General features: G+C 32.1%; 1 protein-coding gene and 1 long non-coding RNA gene across 3 annotated transcripts in view; one reads left to right on the top strand and one right to left on the bottom strand.

Moving 5' to 3' along the window:
- Positions 1 to 208: 208 nt before the first annotated feature.
- On the bottom strand, positions 209 to 902 carry LOC126700268 (uncharacterized). The gene is made up of 2 exons (XR_007647092.1): positions 850 to 902; positions 209 to 646 (listed from the first exon to the last, which is right to left on the bottom strand). It is a non-coding gene; the product is annotated as an uncharacterized LOC126700268 (long non-coding RNA).
- Positions 903 to 11964: 11062 nt separating this feature from the next.
- LOC126700264 (putative RING-H2 finger protein ATL21A) overlaps positions 11965 to 18431 on the top strand; it is a 28516-nt gene continuing 22049 nt past the window's right edge. Inside the window, exons 1-2 of one of the 2 annotated variants that reach the window (XM_050398339.1) lie at positions 12004 to 12799; positions 16127 to 16631. In XM_050398339.1, coding sequence (XP_050254296.1) covers positions 12088 to 12799; positions 16127 to 16527 — 1113 coding nt within the window. In that variant the 5' untranslated portion in view covers positions 12004 to 12087 and the 3' untranslated portion in view covers positions 16528 to 16631. Of the gene's footprint in view, positions 12800 to 16126; positions 16632 to 18431 lie in introns of those variants that run through there. The other variant, XM_050398338.1, reaches the window with a different exon arrangement.

The raw sequence follows: 18431 nt of genomic DNA on the forward strand, positions 1-18431 counted from the left end.
CAATACTTTCAATTTACAAAAGTAAATATTACAGTAAAACCAGCAATGATGCAAAATGGCACCCCTATGGAACATCAATACCCAGTCACAGCTGGTACATTTATTATCTATCATCTCAATTATTCAGAACACATAACATTACCGGCAAGGATAGGAAAAGAAAAAATAAATGATAGAAAATCATCTGATTTAGAATGTAACTCATAAATTATAAAATAAGCAATCAATCCCTTAATATTTATTCAAATTTACAAATAGTCTTTAATTTAATAACATAAAAGGAAGAAGTGAAGAAGGACACATTATCTACTACAACACAACAAAAGACATAAAAGGAGATAACAGCAAGTAGTGTTTCCCATGACATGCACATTGTATAGTAATTATCTATACTAGCGGAATATTGGCTTCACAAAGAACTTCATGGTTCCATTCACGCAATGAAAGCCATTGCGCTCACCGCAGGCAAAGTAGTAACGCTGCCGTGGCCTTTTCAGCTCAAAATCGAAGCCCTCCCCGCCGCCTTGTGTCACATTTCCCACCATCGTGGCCTTTCTCAAGTTACATTTGGTGAAGCTCCGGAAGTTTGGTAGCAAGTAAACACTGTGAGGAAATGTGTTTGGAGATGGTGGATCATATTTGAAAACTGCAATCAACAACATATAAAGAGTTATTTTAATTTCATGCATATTTGAATTCAGTAAAAAAAATAACTGCACACATTTTTCATGTTCCTTAAGGATCTAAATTGATAATTTATGCTTAAATAGAGTAGAGACAAAGTTCAAACTAAGAACTGACTATTTTGAACTTAAATACGTAACAAGTAGCAATTCAAAGTAAGCTCACCTAGAGTGTCATTTGGATACTGTTACTTGGGTTTTCTGTTCGGGTTTTGGATCTTCGGTTGTTATTTTACATTTTTTTGATGATTTGCTTATGTTATTTTTATTTCTCTGTCTGTCTGTTGATTTGCATATGTTTGATAATTTGTGTGTGGGGTGTCTGAGAAAATGTCTGAAAGAATGTTGACCTTAATGTTAACTCGGAGTAATTTTTGAGAAGACCAGGCTATCAAAGCCTGAAAAAAAAAAAAAGTGGAAACAAGATGAAAAGTGTGGTGGGTACAGGAATGGATTATGTCTGGTTTGATTGGAGCGTACACTAGGTCAAGGTGTCTGTTTTGAATTTGTAATGACCTATCAACGTGAGAGTAAGCAGTGTTTTGGAAGGTCATGTTTTCATATTTTAGCTTGCATTAGAGTTTGTCAGGCTTTTTTTGATAGATAAGTGGGTTTTGATTTGAAAAACGGTGCAGAGGATGAGTGAATTGAATGCTTGTAAGCATCTGAAAATCTAATGTGAATACTCTATTGTATATATCTTTATATTATGTATATAAAGAAGAGTGTGAAGCACTGGCCCTTAATTAAAGTCATGGCCAATTTTGGATGACAATAACTTTATAATGACCATTTTGTTTATTTTATTCTCTTGATGCTAGAATTGCATTTATGTTAAAACTATCTATTCACTTCTCTGGCAGTCTAATTTTTAAGCAGTAGATAGGAATTAATTATAATGTCAAGCATTTTGAATCTTTGTTATAGTGAAAAGATAGAATGCTTGGTTTCTAGCTCTCATAAATCTAATTTATATTTAAGAGTTAAAAAAGGCTTAGGTTGCAGTAGCTGGTTGATTATGGATTACAGAACAACAGATATCTGAATCCATTCCATATTCTTCTGTTATCTATTTTTAATATCTGGTTGTGTACATTTCCTTTGCTGTTCATAAAAAATCAGAATTATCTTGGTTAAATTCTTTAATATTTACAAGGCCATTTACCGGTATTTGGTTTCTCATGGCCATTTGGATTTTTTTTTTATGGGTAAATATGGGCCATCTAGCCATATAGGTTGAACTTATGGTCTTATCCTCCAATTTTATTTATGTAGGATATGCCATTTGGTCCAAAGATCATTGGAAAATTATTTTTGAACCATACAATGACTTTGTTGGAGTGGGAAGTATATACTCATATATGCTACTTCCTTCGGTGGTATCAACTGATAGTTTTGACTGTCTGGAAGAATACTTGATATTTAGAAATTTGTGATGATTGTTTATGCTGTTACATTGAAGTTTCCAAGAATCACATGATTGTGTTCTATTGTATAATCTTTTAGCATAGAATGGTATTTATGCCATTATGTTTTAGAGGGCGGCTGTCTAACTATGAAGTGAAAATGGATCTCGTGTGGTTCCGTGTCATGAGGAGAGCTCATAATCTGCTGCTGTTGTCTGTAATGTTACTGACGGGTTTTGTAGGAACCACAAAGAATGTGAGGAATTATCTTTGATCTGCAACTGGCTTGTTCAGATCAAAAACAGCGATCCAGTCTACTAGATCTCCTTCAGGTTTGTGTCCATGCTTGGGAATTGAGGTTATGCATTTGTCACTGTGATGTTTTAATCTCTCTCTCTAAATTGTTGTGGATTTTTCCTCATATTGTTGGACTTGACCAACTGGTAAATCATGTCTGCCTATGCCAAATGATTTTAATTTATTTATTTTATTGGTGCCCTGATTGAACACGTGACCTCAACCTTCACCTTGCACACACTCAAAGTCTTGAAATTATAGATGACCCACCATAAAATGCACTAATAGCTTAAAAGGGTGCCCCCTAGAATAAGGTGAAATGGTGGAACTGATTGTGGCAGAAATTTTGCAGCTTTTGGTACACAAATCAAATTTAACATGGCTTTATTTGGATGAACCTAGATTTCATTTCATACAAGATTCAGGAGTTCCAGAGAAGTGCAAAAGTTTTAACACTTCTATCTTAAAATCTATCTGGAATAGAGCTTATGAGATATCAAGTCATAATAAGTTGGCATAGCTCTATGGCATCTGCCTTGAACACTGAACTATTCACAGCTTTTAGTATCACCTCTGGAAGCAGTCTCATGATACTCTTGTAAAAGAAAAAAAAAGAAGCTAATTCACCAAAAAAATGTTGTCATCTGGTGCAGTGTTCATTACTAATTGATTCTTTCTTTTAGTAAAGATTGAGAACTCACTTAGAATGAGCCACAAAATGCCCCATCATGGTATAGAGGGTGTATGGAGGACGAGAGCTTATTTTCCATTTTGTTAAAGAGTTGTTCCATTTGTTTTGTTTCGCAATTACTTGATCTGGAAAGGTGGTAATGATGTGGATACAATCATGATGATGGGCATCCATATATGGTTTTCCAAGTGAAGTCAAGGTATTGACTGATCCTACAACAGAAGATTGAGATCCCTAAACATCCCACGTTCAATCTCTCTGTAGGGTTTTAAGAAGATCTTATAAATAAGACATCTCTCTGTAGGGTTTTACCAAGATCTTACAAATAAGACATGTTACATCACATCAATGGTTGGCCATCAAAAATAGAAAAGTAGGATGTGGTGTCACTCAATGTACAACTTCTTGATATTAAGATTTCTTGCAAGGATAAGGCCATCCCAAAGGCCCCACATTCTGTTGCCATGGAATGGGTAGTGCCGATGTTCCTAGAGAACCCCCACCCCCCCCCCCCCCAAAAAAAAAATCTAGTTACCTCCGCATTTTCTGATTAGGTGAGCGTTTGTTTTGGGCTGAAAGTGGCTGAAACAGGCTGCGTTCTCATGCTCTTTTTTTTTTTTTTTTTCCCCTGCACGTGAACAGTAAAATCACTGTGCAGAAAAAAAAAAAAAACTGTTCACATGTTTTTTATGTACGGTTTATAGGTCTCACGACACTATTTACACATTTAAAAATTATTTTGCTACAATGTTTTCAGTTTTCAGTTTCAGCAACAATAAGTTCAATCCAAACGGACCCTAGATCACCTGCAGCGGCTTTTCCTGGGTTACCTTGAACTGAACCATTTGTATTGAGCTTGAAATATTCCATGAATAGTTTTATTTGCCTTTTCTTTTACCAATTAACACATTTTCCCACCATAACCTACTTGTCACTTTGAGTTTAGCCTCTGCAAAAAAAGGGTTTTCACTCTTCACCTAACTTATACCATTTGAAAAAACTTTCTATATTATGCAATTAATCACTAATTTGTCATTTAACACTTTTATTTATACTAGTTGTAGATTGGCACGATGTGCATAAAAATTTGACAATTTGTTTTTTTATTAAGTGAAAAATGAAAATAATTGATGAAACTTTTAAGTGTTTTGAATAGCTAAAAGAGAAAGCAGATATAAGTAAATTAATAATTTATATTACAAAAAAAAGTAGACTTTAATAACAAAAAAAAAGAAAAAGAAAGAAGTAATTTTATCAAAAACCTACTAACATTATATTGAGAAGATGACATAATTGTCAATAAAGTGGCTCTACATTCTACTCAATCCTCTCCTCCTAAAGCATCGCCGAAGTGGTCTGAATGTATTAAAATGGACCAAACTGGATTGAAATGGACCGAAATAGATCAAAATGGACTGAAATAAACCAAATTGGACTGAATGGACCGAAATGCTACACTGATGTGGTTCAATAAGAGAGTAGCAACAATAAATGCTACCCTTAAACTTTTAGATGTTATATAGATTAGCCAATCTAGGCTTCCCTTGAAACCAAACCAATGATGAATGATAAGGGTGATTTTCTTCCATAAAACTAGCATCTTGATGTGTTTGTAGTGGATAATTCTTCAAGTTTTACTTCCATTGGTTTCAACTTCTCACACAACTGGTTGTAATCTTGAGAAAAAGTCTTAAATTGGGACTATACTTCTGCATTAGTCACCACTATCTTGTGCGAATTTTTTTGTCAAATGATTGGTTGAATGATGTGATGAATGGTATATTGTAAAATGATGTGGTAAAATAATAAAGTAGGTTTTTTGATGTGTTAAAATGACATAATTTTACAACGCCTGATGGGTGATAATAGCTTAATTTCGCATATTTATATCATTATTGGAAAGCATTATCATACTAATTTTGAGTTAATTCATGCATTTTATAGTTGGTTTTGGAATAATGCTGAATAATTAATTTTGTGCTTAATTGAATTTTAATGCGTGAATTTGTTTTTTGTAGGATAATGAAATTAAATAAGTGGATTTGTGCAAAGAAGAAAGCTAATGAATTTTACTTTTACAAGGGCCATGATGAAGTTAAAGAAGGCCAATCCAATTAAATTCGAGTTCAATTGGAGTAATGAATCAAATGAAATTTGCACCAAATTCAAGTCCAATTCAGATTAGGATTCCAGCCTACACACCAGTTAGTATTTGGAGCATAACTTTCAGCTGCAATGTCCAATCGAGATGATTCAAGTTGGTCTGGAAAGCTAAATTAAAGGGCTACAACTTTGTAGTTTACCAAAAGTCCGAATTCTGAAGTTAAATCGGCCAAAAACGTCGGTAAAGTGAAGCTTAAAAACCTGAGAATTTCCCCAAACGGGAATTCAACTTGTAATAAGATTTTTTGACCTATTTAAAGGCTCCTTAGAGCAAAATTGAGGAGAGAGCTGCTGTAGAACATAATTTAGGTTTTCTTAAAGTTTCTTTACAATTTTTAGAGTTTTATTTGTGTTATGGCTTGCTAGAAGTCTTGCTAAGATAAGAGGTGAAACCCAACTATTTATTGGTAAGTTTTTAACAATTATTTATTGGTTTTGATGCTTATATTTTTATGTTTTTGATTGTTTTACTCATCTAGAAAAGTGTTTAGTTCTGTATAATTCTTTGATTTATCTAGACTCCGGGCATATTAAATGCTTAGTATTTCTTGTGAACTAATTCACTAGTTTTGTTTTGCCTAAAATCAATCAATTTCATGAAGCTACCTTAGACAATTAATTCTTGGGTTTTTATTGTTAAATCATCTGATTAAAATCATCATTTGTATGAATTTTAGATGAGTTATAAAATAAATATTGTTAAGACTAACAATAGATGTGTTATGTGTAGGTCCCTAAACCTTAGCGCCTTAATATATTGTTATTTTCTCTTAATTTAAATTAACTTTACTAAAATATCAGAAATCTCTTAAATTAAACTCTATTATTTTAGTTTTATTCTCTTGTGGTTTGTTATTCAATTCTCTTTTTCCTATGGATTTGACCTTGGACTTACTGAATTATTACTTTGCGACAATCCTGCACTTGTGAGCATTATGTAAGTCGCAGTAATGAGAATGCTAACTTAGTGACATTTTTTACTTTTCTTTACTAGAAGAAGTAGAATTATAGTTCATATTTTCTCAACATGTTAATGATTAAAGTAAGTATTAGTTTTCTATTGTTTATAATTGACGTCGCTTTTATTACGTAGCATCAACGATATGAGCAAATGTGAAATTTTTTTTCCTCCTTACACTTATTGTTTCTTTAGATTTAGAATCAAAAGACCATGAAACACGTGACCTCGAGTGGAACCATGCTCATTATGGCCTTCTGCTTTTAGTTTGACTTTTTGTTTTCTAGAACTTTAATTTAGCACGGTATTAAAATATTTATGACCATTGACTTTTTAATAAAACAGTTGTTGGTTATATTTCAACAATTTACTTTTATTATTAAGTAAAAGGAAATAACACACTGATTTAATTATAAGCAATAATATAAATAAATGTAATAGACAAAACAATAAATAGATACTCTATATATAAGAAGAAATCTATAAATAATTAAAAACTCACAGATCAAATGTGTGAAGGATGAATGATTTAGATCAAGTCTTGTGTTTGACACAATCTCCTTAAAGCAGATTTCACCCCTCATACAATTACTATGGTGCTTTGAGACTCACGGACGTTTGCCTCCTAGGATAAAATAATTTACAGCACGAAAACGAAGTACATAAGGTCGTGCTCTTACGAACTACTTAATGTCTCTCTCTCTTTGACACAAAATGAAATGCACAAAATCTTATCACTTAGAGAGTTTTTTTCTAGAAAAAGTAGTTTTTATGAATTCGGGACTATGAAAAATTATACGTTACTTTACAAACACTCTGTTTCAGTAATAACTGCTATGCACAGACTAACTGACTCAAAAATTAAAATCAAGTAGGCCCAGTCCACATATGCCAAAAGCCCAACCTAATGTTCAACTCATGAGCATATAAACTCAAATATTATCTCTTTCCTTTTCTATGTGGGACTCAGGATTTTCACTACTTTTAATAAAATCTTTAAATGAATATAGAAAACATCAATTTCTTATTCACTCTATGCTATTTTTCCAACAATCTCCTACATGAGTAGAAATTGATAAACACAATGCAAATGATGATGCAGACATAGAGAAAGTAGAAGAAAAGTTACTGTATCGGGAGAAGTAGCTTGTGGCTTTGAACTTTCCTTTGTGAAAGACTATTGGATATGCTAGCTAATCAGTGAACACAATGTTTTTGAACTGTCAACCGTTGGTATATACTAAGACAATAGAATTCACACAGCTCCTTTTCAGACATATTTCGTTCTTATAGTTGTGTTCATTTCGGCCTTGAACGTATCCTGTAAATTCATGAAGTGCTTTAGAGAATTCAGCCTTGAAACTCTCATGGAAGCGGCCCACTTCACACCAATATAGGTGACTCTTATTAAGAGTATCCTGTTATAGCCTACTTGGAATTCCAAGATATAAGAATCATTAAAAGCAAAGCTTACCCTGAACATCGATTACAGGCATCACTATTTCATCATAGGAATGGGTGGGAAATGTTATATCCATAGTGATAAAAATAGTATCCACAATTTGGTTGTCCCTTTGAACCTAGATCTTGAGATCTTCAGTCAGCTAGGTGGGTTGCCATCCTGGAAACTTTTAGGTCATAGGCTTTAACCCCATTCCTCTCAATGAGCAGTTTACTTGCTCTCCACTCAATCAATTGATTACAGATCCGTTTTATAATTTGGAACTAATTCCATTTAAGAGCAACTGCCTCATGGTTTTGTCTCCAACAAATATGTAGAGACCTACCATAACTCTGTGCCTTACCAATATATACAAATAGGAGGCACAAGTATCTAACAATGCATGTCTATTTAGATTTATTGACTTCCCAAAAATACATATGCTCTTTGCATAAGGTGTTCTCATTAGATTGTTATCACATTTCTCATGTGATTGAGACAAGACAAGTCCATTAGATGTATTAGAAATTTTCATTTTTTGTATCACATCTACAACACTTACATAAGCATATCCCACAACAACATAGCCTCTTGTGATAAATTTCACATCACACGCTAGTTGCATTAAATCTAAACTCATTTGACATCATCTCATTGTCAAATTTCTCATGTCATTGGATTGAAACTTGCTTCAATCTATACAAGAATTTAACAAGTTTAAGCACTTTGTTTCCTTGTACAAGAACCATTAACCCCTTTGGTTTATTTTGTGTCAAGAAAACTCACATCTTCCTTTTATTTGTAGCCTTCTGAAACAAGTCTTGCATTGTAATAGTCAATAATTCCATCAACTCTCAAATTCTTAGGTGCTAGACCCACCAATTACTATGCATAGATTTCCAAGATGGATTTATTGCATTATTGACAATCTCTTTTCCAAGAAGGCATCTCTCAAGATATCGCTTCTTTAAGGCTTTAATTTCATCTTCTAACATTCAAATTAGAAAATTTAGACCCAACGAATATGATGTTTGTCCTTTTTACCATGCTTAGGCTCAACCTCTCTTCCATCAACTCTTGATCATCAGAGATACTAAACAAACTTTCTTTTAAGAAAGTTTAACACTTGAAATATATTCTAATTAATTTTCATGCATATAAGAATAATAGATACATAAATCAGAAAAGCACTATGCACTATTGTTATGACCATAACCAATGAAAATATAATCAATGGGTTTTTTCTTTTAAGAATAGGAATCACCACCTTCATCAAACACCCCCACGTTTAAATAATTTATGGAAAGACGATCACTCTTTCCATAATTCACAAGGTGTCTTAGTTGTTTCTTTTAAGGCATCTCAATGAACAAATAATTGGTGGAAATAATAGCTTCCCCCTACAAGTTCTATGGTAATAAAAAACTTACTGCATTTTCATTGAGTTATTTCTCAACTTCATTCTTATAATGAATGAAACTCTAATACCTCATCCTTGCTTACTTATAAGCACTCATAACAGACTCTTGTGCATACCACATTTTAGACAACTCAAGTATGTCAACTAAGGCATGTAACATTTATTTCATCCAAAGAAATACCGCAAAACATTTATTGGGATTAAACACATTAATATCCAATCAAGTTCACACATGCTCAATATGTATATATATATACACACACACACATACATACATGTATCTAAGTAAATAAGGCTATATGTGCTCAAATACAACAATCATGTGTCCTTTATATCAATACAAACAATTGTGCCTTAAACTTTATAAATAAATAACATCTTTGGCCAAGGGGTGAACTGTACCCTCTCTAATTTAGAGTGAAACCCCATAATTACAGCCCCACTAGTGTGCAATTGGTCTCATTCTTGGACTTATATTCACATATTTGAAATTATTAATAATAGCTCTCATAATGCTATTTTAATTATCAAATAGAGGATCACTTGATGAATTAGTAAAGACTAACCAAAAACTAAAAAATGACAGCCACGCCCAAAATTGAATACATTTAAATGGATTCAAAAATTTTTGTCTCTTTCAAAATTTCCAATTTCCTTTATTCATCTAGCCCATACACCATTGCACATAAAAGGCCGAGGACATGTTATTAGCTTAAAGACATGTTTAATTGCCATTTACATCTACACTTGATATTAAATAAATACCATATTATCAGATATTAGTGTACTACTACCAACAATGGTTTTTAGACCCGAATCATTCAATGAACCGTAAAAGAAAAAAATTTAAGATTTTTGAGATCGGACTGAGGTCGAACCATGATGATATCATAATTAATTAAAATATAAATAAATATATTAAATTAATAAAAATTGAAAAATTATCTAAATAGTTCCAAATATTTGACTATTTATAAACTTTTTTTATTTATGAAACCCAATATAAAAGTTAATAGACATTTCGCATGAAATTAATTGGAAAAAAAGAAAAGAAAAGAAAAGTTACTAGACATTTCCGGTTTTTCTACCCAAAAAAAAAAAAAAAAACTTGAACAGCGGCGGCAGTGGTTATTGGCTTGTCTTCCACTCAACTTTTGTCTTTTGTTGAGAGACCCAAGGCTCTGGTACTTTACCCATTCTCCCATGAAATTTTAAAAATAAAATATAAACTAAAGCTAGAAGCCTCGAAAATTGAGAAAGGAAAGCATTGTTTTGTCCACCGGATTAAAATCGAAGCCCAAGAATAAAGGTTGTGGTTGACAGTCAGGTTGAGTACATGAGAAGGCAAAAACAAGAAATAACAAGAGATGAGAGGAAGACAGAGAAGGCAAAAACGCAGAAATAATAAGAGAAAAGAGAAAATGAAGAATACTGAGACAGAGAAAGAACAAGAGAGAGCAATATAGAGAAGAAGAATGAGAAGAAACAATGATGTAATCTCAAGTCTCAACGTCTAACAGCATGTTTTGAAGCTACAATAATGGAGATCTACTTCTGTAAGCCTGTAGAAGGTACATAATTTTATTTATTTATTTATTTATTTTTCTTTTCAAGCTTGGACTGGAACCGTGAGAACCGTACCAATATTAAAGTTAACATTACAATGCAAACTTTCATAACATATGCATTGTATATGGTATACCCAAATACAGAACTAATATATTAACAAATGATTTCAACCATTGTGTCTATTTGACCATATATATGTATTACTCATAGATTACATGCCATGAACCAGTGCTATTACAATCTGCCGAGAATTTAACGTTTTCCTCCTATAGGCCATTGCAAACATAGTAAATAAATTTTAAACTGTAAAACGAATCAAGTTTGTGTAATATTACAATCAACCAAAAGCAATTATAATAATTAAATAATTATAATTCAATCGGCTAAACTCCAAATATAACAATTATATATAAACATATATATAAGCCACCTTTGCAGAAAGTGTTTGCACAGTATGTAACTGTACTTCTGCAATATTGTTACTACGGTACACGTATCTGGCAATCAAAGAATTTCACACAATAAAACCCAATCACAATACTACAACAGTTATACACTGAAATCCAATTACAACTCTACAACTGTAATAGGAATCTTACCGACGCAATAGCCATAACCATCATCAACGTTAGCACGCCACTTACATCGGTTGACACAGACTGTAACATAGCAGTGTAATTGGACACGTTATTTACAAAACTTTTCACAGTCACTAAAATAAATTAAGAAAATAAATTCTGCTTTAAGATTTTTGGTTATATTTCAACGATTTACTTTTTGTAATTAAGCAAAAAAAGAATAATACATAGATTTAATTATAAGCAATAATATAAATAAATGTGATAAACAAAATAATAAATAGATACAGTATATATAAGAAAAAATCTGCAAATAATTAAAAACTCACAGACCAAATACGTGAATGATGAAAGATTCAGGTCAGGTTTTGTATTTGACACAATCTCCCTAAAATAGATTTCGCCTCTCACATAATCAATGTAGTGCTTTGAGATTCACGGTCGTCTGCCTCCCAAAATAAAATGATCTACAGCACGAAAATGAAGCATACAAGGTCGTGCTCTTGCGAACTACTCAATGTCTTTTTCTCTCTCTTTGACACAAAATGAAATGTACAAAATATTCCCACTTAGAGAGTTTTTTCTAGAAAAAGTTCTTATGAATGAGGGACAATGAAAAATTAAAATAATAAAATATTATTAGCACAATCCAATGTCCAACTCATGAGTATATAAACTCATATATTATCTATTTTCTTTCCTACTTGGGACTCAGGATTTTCACTACTTTTAATAACATCTTTAAATAAACATAAAAAAAAAAAACGTCAAATTTCTTATTTACTGTTATTTTTCCAACAATAACTATATGTAGTATTTATATTGCTTGAGTAGAGTAGAAGATAGCTTTGCATCCAAACATCAAAATATCCAAACACCAAATGAACATTCTCAAAGTCACTTCCTCCAGCCTCTTCTTCTCCTTCTTCTTCTTCTTCTTCTTCTCCTTCTCATACCTTGCAACCAGCACAGAGTCATGCAAAAACTCCGTTTGCAGCCCCAACAGCCCGGGAATTCACTTCCCATTCCGGATACAAAGCCGTCAGCCGGAGTCATGTGGCTATCCGGGTTTTGATTTATCCTGCAATAATGCAACCCAAACAGTGCTTCTGAACCTGCCTTATTCAGGACAATTCATTGTCCAAGGGATAGACTATACCACACAGCAAATATGGATCAATGATCCAAATAACTGCCTCCCTAAACAGCTTCTTTCGCTTAATCTCTCTGGTTCTCCCTTTAAGGGTGTATATCATCAAGAATTTTCATTCTTTAACTGCTCCTCTGGTTTATTGAAAGATCAATTAACACCTATTATTTGTCTTAGCGATTCAAATCACACAATATTTGCTACCTCGTCTAGAAGAGTTGCTGCACTTTTGTTATCAGCTTGTAAGTTTATTACAAATGTTTCGGTACCAGTTCAGTGGCCATTTTATGAGCAAATATTATCCTCAGACCTTAATGATGATCTCTGGCTAACTTGGGATGAACCTTCTGGTTGTGGAAAGTGTGAGTCACTAGGAGGGCAGTGTGGGTTCAAAACCAATTCAAGCTATGAAATTGTGTGCTCTAATGTTCCTCATCAGTCCGGTAAGTTTCTACTTGGTCCTCCAAATGTTCTATTTTTTTGTTGTTGAGGAAATCCAAATGTTCTATTATGTTTGTTATTTTAGCAATTTAATTTAATTTTTTAGAGAAAATATTCACAATTTAAATTAGTTTAATTTAGACCGTTAGCATACAAAGGCTTTTCTGAAAATCAAAGGGTTAATTTAGTACTTGGATAAGGATTACATATTAGCTATATTTTATATCCAAAAGCAAGTGATTTTTGATGTTGAAAGAGGATATATTATAGATAATTAATAAATATCATGCACCTTTTTTTAGATAAGTAATAATATTAGGACAGTTTAATTACAAAATTTGTTGTAACTACAACCTTACTCAATAAAATAAATATTACTATATATTTTGAAAATCTAACCATTAAATTGCATGTTCTTTATACTCTTAATACATATATCAAATTTTGTGGCAATTGGATATTATTTACTATATAATCTATAAACTTATATTTTATGTATAATTTTAAATTACAAAAACTTGTAATTTAAACAATTTAGTGATGATATAGTTATTTATCTTTAATTTTCTTAAAATTTTGTAAGTATGGAGGATATAAGAATTAGATATAATCCAATGGTGGATTTGTCAAAATTCATCTCCAATAACAAGATATTGAGTAAGGTTGTAATCTAAAGTTATAACTAATTTTATAGCTAAATTTTATCCATAATATTATGCTTACTAAAAAAAAAGTAATTATATTATGCACTTGTCAATTATGCGAAACTTTGCTATGAAAAAAAAAAAAAAAAATTGTATGGTCGCACCAGCTCACCAAGTGATAGAACCAAATATACCTTTTCTCAAAAAAAAAAAAAAAAAAAAAAATCAAATTTACTTCTCTAACTAATTAGTAGTTATATGAAAATATTTAGATTAAGATAGATTTCATGGATCTAAACTGATACGAAACTAATTAGTTTATAAATTAAATCGCTAATGGATGTACAGATGATATAATTGTTATAATAAGCTTAATCTGTTATTTTTAATCTGATTTTATCATTTTAAAATGTCAAAGTCCTGCTGCATGTGTCAATTTTGTTAATAATAATACTTAATACTTAAAGAATAATATTAGTCGATAATAAAAGAAGATGAATGAATGATTGTAGAGTTAATTTATATAAAATGTGACTTACCTTAATCCAATTTTGTGGTACCTACATTGCATGTGGTTAACATTTTGGTTTTTAAATAAAGCTAGTGAATTGGTAAGTTTCAAGATAAGAGTTGACGAAGTATTATGCACTCCAAAATTTTGGAGCAATAAAAGTTGTGAATTGCTACTTATTTTAAGTTCTCTCAACGCTTTCCACACTGAAATCATAGCTTTTTATTTGTTTCACTTTCAAATACCTAGCACTGTGGCTTATGGGATTTGGAATTTTTTCAACATCTCATTGTACCTTGTCCTCGTGTTGCACCTCTTTCTTTATTTCTAGAAAAAAAGAAAAAGAAAAAAAGTCCATAGTAAGAAGACTAAGAATAGCCATTCTAGTCTTCTAGACCCCTCTCGAGAAATCAACTAATTATGGATAGATATTTGGGATCTTTCCCTATTCATAATAATTTTACACTATGTTGGCTGACATAGTCGTAATTGCATCGATAATGCTGGTAACTTAGTAAATGACTCTTCCTTGTAATTTTAGTCATTAATTAATGGGAAATGTTTACTTCAAAACTGGTTTGAAGGAAAATTTATTCAACTTGTTACGTGATGATTGAGAAAATTATTTGTACGTATTTTTAGTTACATGATTTATTAAAAAGTTATATGAATTAATTAAAGAATCGTTACATAATGAGTTGAAGAAAATTTCTCTAAATGGGTTTGGAGGAAAATTTTGTTGATTTAAATTTAGAGGTGCTCCTTGAAAGGCTAAGGATGCTTTTGGGTACTGCTCTGTTTTGTTAATTTTTATTTTTAAGCTTTTTCTTGAGGCCAAGAAAAGAAAAGAAAAAAAGAGACTAGAAATAGCACTTGGTTAGGGTCAAGACAAATATAAATGTGGATATCAAGATAAGGGTTGCGTGGCAAACAATATAAATGGCTTAGATTTGATCTATATAAATTGGTCTTGAAATAAAATTGGTCAATTTTAAACTTATTTGGATTTGTTATGTAATTTATTTAAATTCAAGTTGAAACTTATTTTGAAATTTATGTGTACGTGTAATGAAAACTTAATAATCAACATTAATTACCTCAAAAATCAAAATATACAAGACTAAAAAAGAAAAATACACATAAATTTATTAACTGAATTGTCTTTCTTTTAAGATTCAAATTGTAATTGTTGGCTTTAAGTTCTCGAATTTTTGAATTATTGTTAAACCTCAACTTGTCCATAAAATCCAGGATATCACAATTGACCTAATTTTATATTGAAATACCCTATAAGCCACTACCCATTTATGCACACTCAGATAGAGACACAAAGTGTCACTACTGGTCCAAGCTTATAAGCATCATTATATTTCTATTAGGGGCTTGATTTTTATGGGCTTGTATATAATTGGCATGATTTAGGCAACGAATTCTCAGTTCTTGAGCCACGTCTAGAATTGGGTCCCAAAACGCACTATATGAGATCTTTTTGCTTCTTTAATCAAGTCTAGCCAACCTAAATTGACTCAGATGCACTGATGATTGGTAAGTTTTGTTTTAATAATCTTGGATGTGGGGCTAGGTGATTCGGCCTGCACTTTCAAACCTGATATTGGGCTCTGCTTGATTGTAATTTTTTTAATTTTCTTCAACCTGGTCCATTCAGTTGTCCTTGAAGCAATGCTTTTTGCCCGAGGTTGGGTGGGTTTGCATTTGCTTCATATTGGGGGTTGGGCCGTTGGGTGCTCAACAGTTGTGTGAATACAAATTTTGACAACAAATTGATTTTTTTTTTTTTGAGAAGAAAATTGATTGTTTTATGATGGAAAAGAAAAGTTAAATTTTTTATAGGGATTGTACAAATTCTATTATACGGGTTTTATAAACCAATGTGTTAATTTTGTAAACTTTTTATGATAAAATTGATAATTTTTATAATATTTTACAAAAAGTAATGTAGCACAATTTTCCAATTATCTCAATGAATTTTAAGTTACTGTGTGTGTAGCTGTATATTTATTGTAAAGTTAATAAATATTAAATATGAAATGAATTTTCCCTTTTTTTTATTATCATTATTGTTCAATATTTTTGTGCATGCGAATGGGTTGTAGTTTAGTTGATATTTAAAGTATAACTTGATGCCTTAATAAAGATTCATGTGGTATGTTTAGGATTTACAAGGAGCACACGCTATGCCATTACCGTTGGTGTTGGAGTACCGGGAAGTATGTGCTTGCTAGGGCTACTATGTTTTCTCTTTGGCAAGATCGAATCCTATAATGCTAGAAGACACATTGAAATCCCAGAATTCAATCCTACAATTGCTCCACTGCCCAAAATTATGGTGGGCATTGATGGGCCCACAATAGAGTCATACCCAAAAATAGTTCTTGGTGAGAGTTGGTGCCTACCCAAGCCCAATGACAACACTTGCCCAATATGTTTGTCAGAGTACCAGCCTAAGGAGACTCTAAAGACTATACCTAAATGCCTGCATTGTTTTCACATTGAATGCATTGATGAATGGCTTAGCTTGAATGCTACGTGCCCCATTTGTCGGAATTCTCCCTAATGATTACCACCTGTGGATATTTCATGATATTTTGGGATATATTATTTTTCCCTTTCAATTGTAGGCTCTGTACAAATGTTTTTTATAAATTGTACTTTACTGTTCTTCTCTTGTTTGAGCCATTGTTTCTTGAATGGTCACGTCATTTGATTTGAGCATATACTAAATTCTAATGGTATCTGCAAATCCAATAATGTTTGCACCAATCAACACATTTTTAGGATATTTCCCGGCAATAGTTTCCAAATTGCTAAAGCTCAAGTAGTAATAATAATAATAATAATAATTTCTATAACCATAATCAATGCTGATTATCCTCGGAGGCAACTGGGAACTGGGCCTGTTATTAGACTAGACTATTCATGGTTGCAAAACTTCACAAGGCGGTGGCGGATGGAGAAAGAACATGTCATTAAAAAATGGACTATGTAAGCATTTTAGTTAAGATGATAGGATACCAAAGAACTTCAAATTCTCACAAACGCGCGTTTGTCAGCGTGGAAGTCATGGCCTGCTGTCTCAAGGGCATACCCTGAAAAAGTTCTACCACAGGACAGTGATCGCGTTTGGAATGTCTCAAGCGTGTCATTAGTGTCGAGAACGACAACCGGGTACATTGATCGATACTATTATTTGGGTTTTCTGTTCGGGTTTTGCTTATGTTATTTTTATTTCTCTGTCTGTCTGTTGATTTACGTATGTTTGATAATTTGTGTGTGGGGCGTCTGAGAAAATGTCTGAAAGAAATTTGACCTTAATGTTAACTCGGAGTAATTTTTGAGAAGACCAGGCTATCAAAGCCTGAAAAAAAAAAGTGGAGACAAGATGAAAAGTGTGGTGGGTACAGGAATGGATTTTGTCTGGTTTGATTGGGGCGTACACTAGGTCAAGGTGTCTGTTTTGAATTTGTAATGTCCTATCAATGTGAGAGTATGCAGTGTTTTGGAAGGTTATGTTTCATATTTTAGCTTGCATTAGAGTTTGTCAGGCATTTTTTGATAGATAAGTGGGTTTTAATTTGAAAAATGGTGCAGAGGATGAGTGAATTGTATGCTTGTAAGCATCTGAAAATCTAATGTGAATACTCTATTGTATATATCTTTATATTATGTATATAAAGAAGAACAGTGTGAAGCACTGGTCCTTAATTAAAGTCATGGCCAATTTTGGATGGCAATAACTTTATAATGACCATTTTGTTTATTTTATTCTCTTGATGCTAGAATTGCATATATGTTAAAACTATTTATTCACTTCTCTGGCAGTCTAATTTTTAAGCAGTAGGTAGGAATTAATTATAATGTTATGCATTTTGAATCTTTGTTATAATGAAAAGATAGAATGCTTGGTTTCTAGCTCTCATAAATCTAATTTATATTTAAGAGTTAAAAAATGCTTAGGTTGCAGTAGTTGGTTGATTGTGGAATGTGGATTGCAGAACAACAGATGTCTGAATCCATTCCATATTCTTCTATTATCCATTTCTAATATCTGGTTGTGTACATTTCCTTTGCTGTCCATAAAAAAATCAGAATTATCTTTGTTAAATTCTTTAATATTTACAAGGTTATTTAGCGTTATTTGGTTTCTGTTTGCTTGTATCAGACACTGTTTAAAAAAAAAAATGACCATTTGGATTTTTTTATGGGTAAATATGGGCCATCTAGCCATATAGGTTGAACTTCTGGTCTTATCCTCCAATTTTATTTATGTAGGATATGCCATTTGGTCCAAAGATCATTGGGAAATTATTTTTGAACCATACAATGACATTGTTGGAGTGGGAAGTATATAATTATGCTACTTCCTTCGGGGGTATCAACTGATAGTTTTGACAATTTGACTGTCTCGAAGAATACTTGATATTTAGAAAATTGTGATGATTGTTTATGCTGTTACATTGA

The sequence above is a fragment of the Quercus robur genome, chromosome 9 (genome assembly GCF_932294415.1).
Source record: "Quercus robur chromosome 9, dhQueRobu3.1, whole genome shotgun sequence".
Classification (NCBI taxonomy): Eukaryota; Viridiplantae; Streptophyta; class Magnoliopsida; order Fagales; family Fagaceae; genus Quercus; species Quercus robur.